This window comes from Parambassis ranga, chromosome 12 (genome assembly GCF_900634625.1).
Source record: "Parambassis ranga chromosome 12, fParRan2.1, whole genome shotgun sequence".
In the NCBI taxonomy this organism is placed as follows: Eukaryota; Metazoa; Chordata; class Actinopteri; family Ambassidae; genus Parambassis; species Parambassis ranga.
Window position 1 is genome coordinate 14476921 of NC_041032.1, and position 6941 is coordinate 14483861.

Below are 6941 nucleotides of genomic sequence, written 5' to 3' on the forward strand. Positions count from 1 at the left end.
TCATTTTTAGCCTCTAATAGGAAAGTATCTGAACGCCTGTGCTCTATTTGCTGCCACATTTCAGGAGGATGAAGGGCTTCTCCACTAACACAGTGAGCACAGAGCTCACCACCAACGTCAGCATCAGGTGTCCGAAGAACATGTACATCTAAAGAGAGCAGACACACAGAGTCAGAAGACATGAAGGACTGAGTCAAACGATATATTCACAATGACAAAAACGTACAAAATTCATGTCTGAGTAGTGTATCGGGACGTTCAGCAAGTAGATGTTTATGATGAGATTATGTGTCAAATAGCAGGCGAAGCTGATGTTGGAAAGTGGCAGCCAGAGACTTGATGACAGGAAGCTCTTAATGAAGCCTGAAGAAACAGGAAGACAAATGTTTACACACTTCTTTAAGTGTACTTTGGGTTTTTGCCTTTTGCTTTGTTTAATTTCCTCTGTTACCTCCGTGTCCCTCCTCACAGGCAAGAATGATCCAGGTCACAGCCAGAGCCCAGACTTCCCTGTGCAGCGCCTGATACAGGGCATGTGGTGCAGATGGACAGGCTGGAGTCTCCCTGAGGACGTAGGCCAGTACAATCACTACAGCCATGAGTGCAAGACTGCAGAACCAACCAAGTGCTGCCTGCCACTGGACCCACAGTAAGCACATGTGTGTGTCACATAATAATCATAATGAGACATTTTCTCACGTCAACACAATCAGCTGTTCTCTCACCCTTTTCTTCAGCAGCTGATCTTTCTTTGTTGTCAGGTGTATTCCAACCAAGATCCCTATTAGAAAGGGGCCGTATCTTGTGTAGGGTTTCACATAGTAATGTGTAAAATAATCATCATTTGGTCTGCAAAAAAATAAACAAAAAAATGGACACACAACAACAAATTTGGACATCAGATGAAGACCATATGAATTTTAAAGACTTCATAGAGATATTTTTCTCTCTGTGGATGCCACATAGACTTCCATATTAAAGCAAACAATAATAATAACAATACTAAATAAATAATATATAAATCAATAATGATAGTAAGATAAATTGGAAACTATATCTGCCTTTATAAATATACTCTTGTTACACACCTGAATGCGTTGTGGAGTTTCCCCACATTTTACCATATATTTCAGCATAGTTGCACACCTCATTTTTAAAGTGCAGCAGGTTGGAGCGGGTGTCATTGGTAATGCTGTGTTTAACTGCTTTTTTGGGTGGATTTTGTTTGCTGGTTTGGACAGGTCCACGGGCCGGATTCAGGGAACGTGGGGCCGCACTTTGTCCAAGTGTGCTCTAGGGCTTACTAACATAGCATTCCATTGTACAATATAAAAAGTGATAAATATGACTGAAAGGTTGGTCATCATCATGTCTTACATGTCTGTTGGTAAAATGACTGGGAGCTTCATGAGTGCGGTTATAACAGCGCTGGCCACAGATGTTATCAGCAGGAGGCCTCCTGACACGACCACAAACACACTCCAACTTCTGAGGACAGACAGAGTGGATGGAAGAAGTAAGATGCATCGACTGGTATCTTTGAATCACATCATAAGATTTGTACACACAGTCTGTAGAAGCAGATCAACACAGGAGTGACGAGGGAACACTGGAAGTCTAGAGACAGGTACCACGTCCATGGAATACACTGAAGACAGAGGCATGGACATAAACTGTTAATATAATATAATCTCAGGTTAAAATCTATAGTTACCGGTTACACTTACAATCTCACTGTACGGGAAGAGGTTGTTGATCAGCAGTACGTTTGCCCACCAGGATGATCTACACTTCATTGCTACTTTGACTACTGGTGGCAAAAAGATGATGGACAGACTCAAAATGAACAGATGCAGAGGCTGAACCCTGCAGGGACCAAATGCAAATCATGGGTTATAATAACACATGTTTTTCTGATCAGAAATATATCATAGATCTGCTGAACTGATCCGAATAGAGCACCTTCTGATCCTGTTGAAGAGATAGTCTGCAACCACGCTCGGGCTCAGCTTGCCTTCAGCCCTGTCGATGGCACCTAGCAGCGTCCTGGCACTGAGCAGACCACTAAAAATGCAGAAGTGAGGACTTAAAACTCACCATAATGATGTAAAATGATGGCTGATCTCCTTGTAGTGAGTGGAGAGTGTTTAGAACCACCACCACCAGTCTCACCTCATCACTAAAAAGGTGTCTACAGCCAGATGTGCAGGTCCGCTGACAAAAACCACAGTAACAGAGCTGCTTTCAAATATGTTCTTCAAGTCTTTGTATTGTGCTGCAACAAAGATTTAACAACATTAGTGATTTAAAGTTAGTTCAAAGTAAAGTTTAAAGTTTCTCACTGATGGTGTTTGCTAAAGGTATGTGTCCAGAGTTGAAACACATAATCCATAAGATGCTGAGGACACGGATGCCGTGCAGAGAGTGGTCTTCTCCTGGGATGGGCGAGGAGGTGCTGAAGACACCCTGGCTGGTCGTCTGTAGAGAGAATGCCTGAAGGCACCCATACAGGCAAGTTTGAGGAACACACAGCTGTGTGGGTCTGCTGCTGTCTATAACAGAGAATACAAACTTTACTTTTACTCTCTCTGTATGTCCAGCACATATAGCAGAGTTGACAATAAAGCTGACTTGACTTGACTTGACATGCATGAAGAAATATGAACACAGGTCTTGGTGAACAGAAAAAAAAAATCACCTTCTGAGGCGCTAACTTCACTGCTAGATGTGCCGTTACTCTTCAAGGTCCCATACAGGTCCTGGTCTGTGTTTACACAGGACAACTCTGACGTAGGGCTGACCTCTCTGTTCCTTTGCCACCTCATTATAGCTGTAATCAGGGTGGCTGTGAGAGGAAGTGCTATCATAACACAACACACAACCCTGCGGGAGGACAGAAGCACCTCAGGTTAAACGCTTGAGTGTCCAGAGACTGAGTCCTAGACATGCAAAGAAATAAAAACCAAGTCTAAAACTGACAGACAGATCACCCTGGATGCATCAGGGGAGTCTGGGCTGGTCAAACAGCGAGTTGTGATCTTCTCCTGGGTGGGCTGGTTGACCAGGATAGGAGGGAAAGGAGGAATAAGAGACTTGTTGAACTGAAGTCTGCCTGTTAAAACGAAGTCACATATTAAAAGAATAGCAGTAATAATGATACGGAAGATATTTAAATCCATTCTGAGCAAATAAGTTTTAAAACCACCAACCAGTCAGCACCAATATTTGCACCTCATTTTCCCCGCATGAGTCAGGAACACAAACACCCATGTGCCAGTCTGCCTACAGTAACAAAAGCACATTAATATGTAGCCGACATGCCGACTGTCATTGTGATATTTAATATATAACAGTTTTTTTGTGGTTACCTGCTCATAGGAGAGCTGGCAGTACTGTCCGAAGAAGCTGTGACACTGCTGCTCTGCATCACCTCCGTCAACATAGCTGCCAGTCATTCCTGATGCATTGTTTACTGACACACACACACACACACAAGCACATCAGCACTCAAAGGAGCCAAACTATGCACTTAAATTCTCAAATTAAAATGTAAATAAAAAGCGATGCTGCAGGCTGAGATAACAGCTGCCTGCAGAATGTGTGCACAGGACCAGAGGGAAGAAAAAAAAATGGCTGCCAGGCTTTTCTCATCAGTAGTTTCCATGTCAGAAATATTGTTTATCCTGTTGACATTTTAATTCTGCTTACTATGGTTACTCACTGTGAACAGGGGTTTCTTCTGCTTTGTCCGGGTGGAGCTCCCTTAAAAAAGTTTTTGTATCCTGCTCACATTTCTGTGATAAGACCTGTGCGTTTTCCATTTTTACACAACCTGCCACGAACAGAGGGAAGAGTATCCAGCTCAGAGCCATTTTTGGTCTGTATCAGTTTTAAGCCACTGTTTTTTTTCTATATATATACAGGGAAGAGGACATCTAAATACTGAAGGAGGAGACTGTATTGGAAATTTGATCTGATTGTTAACCTGTTCCTCCACCTGACAACTGGTAAAAATTATAATAATAATAATAATAATGCTATACGGAAAATATAAACGCCAATACATTTAAATAAATCCATAATTAAAACACGAAATATTATAAAAAAAAAAGAATTATCAATAAGTGCACACACTGGTCGTGAGTCCTGGCAATTCAACAGGATAATACTTGGGGGTGATACATGCAGATAAGAGTTAAATCACATACAGGCCGTGCCAAAACAGACTTTTTACTTGTTCATGCCGCCTGGAGAGCGAGAAGAAAGTTGTATTGTCGTGGAGTATGTATCCAGCTTAAGTCCTGGTCATCTCCTGAGGGGACTGGTGGACCAGGATGGGAGGTAAAGGAGGAACATACTGAAGTCTGCCTGTTAAAAGGTCAAAAAAGAGACACATGTTAAACATTCGCACACAAACTTTCAATAAATCCTAAAGAATGCAGCAGGCCGGGCTCATTTAGTCCAAACTCTTAGACTTATGATAAAATACACACAATGAAATAAAATAACAGCAGCTGCAGCCACAGTATAAACTATTATAAGCATCTGTATCCTGATTATTGTCATTATTTATTGTGTCAATAGTGTCTAATGTTGATAAGTGGAAGTTTGTACCCCACAGTTTAGTGGGTTTGCACCAGTCTGGCCACTGCACATACCACAACAACAACAACAACAACAACAACAAAACACACTCACTGTGAATGGCGTATTCCTTTTGGCTTGTCCTGGTGTCATTCATACATTTTTGTGACAAGGCCTGTGTGATTTCCAGCAGGAAAGGAGGTGTTTAAATAATGTAGAGGAGCAGAAAAAAATCTATTTAAATACAATTTTATTGGTTGTTTTTCAAAAAAAACCAGTAGATTACTGTGAACCGCAATGCATTCTGGGGGCTCGCTGGTCTAGAAATACAAAGATCTACGTCACGCACCTGTAAATTTGAAATAACTGTTGCATGTTGGGATTTCTAACGGGTTTGGAACGTTCTGGACGCTGAAACCACCGGAAGGAGTGATATAAATGGTTTTCAAATTATGCTAATGTTTTTGTGCATTAGCATAAATGGTTAGAATGTTATGTTAATGTGCTTGTGCGCCCTCTATATAACTGTCATCTTTAGTTTGAACGTAATTTATCGCCGCTTCTCGGTTGCTGGCCGCGCTAGCTACATTAGCTAGCTAGCGTACGTGTTGCTAATGCTAAACCCAGTATTAATTAGTTATGATAGAGACACACGCATTTCAACAAGTTTACACGCTCACACGCGTAGAAATAATTAACTTCGCCGCACATAAATTCCTATACGCAGTCTACTGCGCGCTCCTACAGCTTTCTGGAATTAGCGACTTATCAACCAATCAGAAAATAGAATGTCTTGTTTCCGGGTGAGGTCTGCGTTTCAGCTGCAGGCGGACGTAACCTGTGCTCTGACTGAGGGACAGAACAGGCGTCGCTGCCATTGTATTTGTAATGGGACGTCAGGACACAAGGGGGCGTTATACTATCAGGGAAACACTGATGTAGATAGGGTAATAAGAAAATAAACCTGACTGAAGTGTGCTGGTACTGTTACAAGGTTGTGATCCTTATGTTTACTAGTTTATGATCGCCCTACGTCATGATTAAGGGGATTTATGGAGGCTTTGTGTGTCTAATCTGATCTGTTTTGTGTAGTCTTGTCTCTATCGTTTCAATAGTCCAGCTGATGGTGTAATTGGGAGTACAGTGAAGCAGAAATATATTTTTTGTGGTTAAAATTATGGCTCAAATAATAATAGATATAAACCTATTTTATTATAATAACCTGTTAGTGTTGTACCACCATTAGTTTGACAGAATCTGCACATTGAATCTGTCTCTGAATAAGTGTTTAACAACCTTTTAAATAAACCCACCAGAATGCAAGAAATGGCATCTACTAAGTAAAAAAAATTCCCCACACCCCCCTTCCCCAGAGGTACCAAGCTTGTTTGAAAATATAGTAATAATATTAATACTATTAGTAATAATAGTAATTAATAAATAATGGTATGAAATCACACAAAGCACTCTCCACTATATGGAAATAAACTGATTTATTTTCTTCTGGAGGTGGATTTTAACAGATAGAAAGACTTTGTCTCTATGTGTTCCATTTTACGAGCAGATAGGGCTTCTCCACCAACACAGTGAGCATACAGCTCACCACCAACGTCAGCACCAGGTGCCCAAGGAACATGTACATCTAAAGAGAGTAGACACACAGGAGTCAGAAGACAGAAAGAACTAAGACAGATCTTTTAATACACACTGTACGTACGAAATTGATGTCTGTGTAGTGTATCGGTGTCTCTTGCAAGCCTATGTAGATGATGATGAAGATAGGATGTGTTAAATAGCAGGCGAAGCTAATGTTGGAAAGAGGAACCCAGAAACTCAACGACAGGAGGGTTTGGATGAACCCTGAAAATGTGGAACACACTTTTAAACATCTCTGTATTTTGATGAACTGAGTTTCCCCTCAGTGATGACATATCTATCATCACCTGTTCCCCTCTCTTACCTCCATATCCCTCCTCACAGGCAAGAATGATCCAGGTCACAGCCAGAGCCCAGACTTCCCTGTGCAGCGCCTGATACAGGGCATGTGGTACAGATGGACAGGCTGGAGTCTCCCTGAGGACGTAGGCCAGTACAATCACCACAGCCATGAGTGCAAGACTGCAGAACCAACCAAGTGCTGCCTGCCACTGGACCCACAGTAAGCACATGTGTGTGTCACATAATAATCATAATGAGACATTTTCTCACGTCAACACAATCCGCTGCTCTCTCACCCTTTTCTTCAGCAGCTGATCTTTCTTTGTTGTCAGATGTATTCCAACCAAGATCCCTATTAGAAAAGGGCCGTATCTTGTGTAGGGTTTCACATAGTAATACAACACATAATTTTCAGATGT

General features: G+C 41.6%; 1 protein-coding gene across 1 annotated transcript in view; it reads right to left on the reverse strand.

The window, feature by feature from the left end:
- Positions 1-6124: 6124 nt before the first annotated feature.
- oacyl (O-acyltransferase like) overlaps positions 6125-6941 on the reverse strand; it is a 3355-nt gene continuing 2538 nt past the window's right edge. Inside the window, exons 12-15 of the mRNA XM_028418522.1 lie at positions 6819-6941; positions 6545-6731; positions 6302-6444; positions 6125-6226 (exon numbers count right to left, since the gene is read on the reverse strand). The exon at positions 6819-6941 is cut by the window's right edge and continues 1 nt beyond it. Of these exons, the coding sequence (XP_028274323.1) occupies positions 6125-6226; positions 6302-6444; positions 6545-6731; positions 6819-6941 (555 nt within the window). The remainder of the gene's footprint in view (positions 6227-6301; positions 6445-6544; positions 6732-6818) is intronic.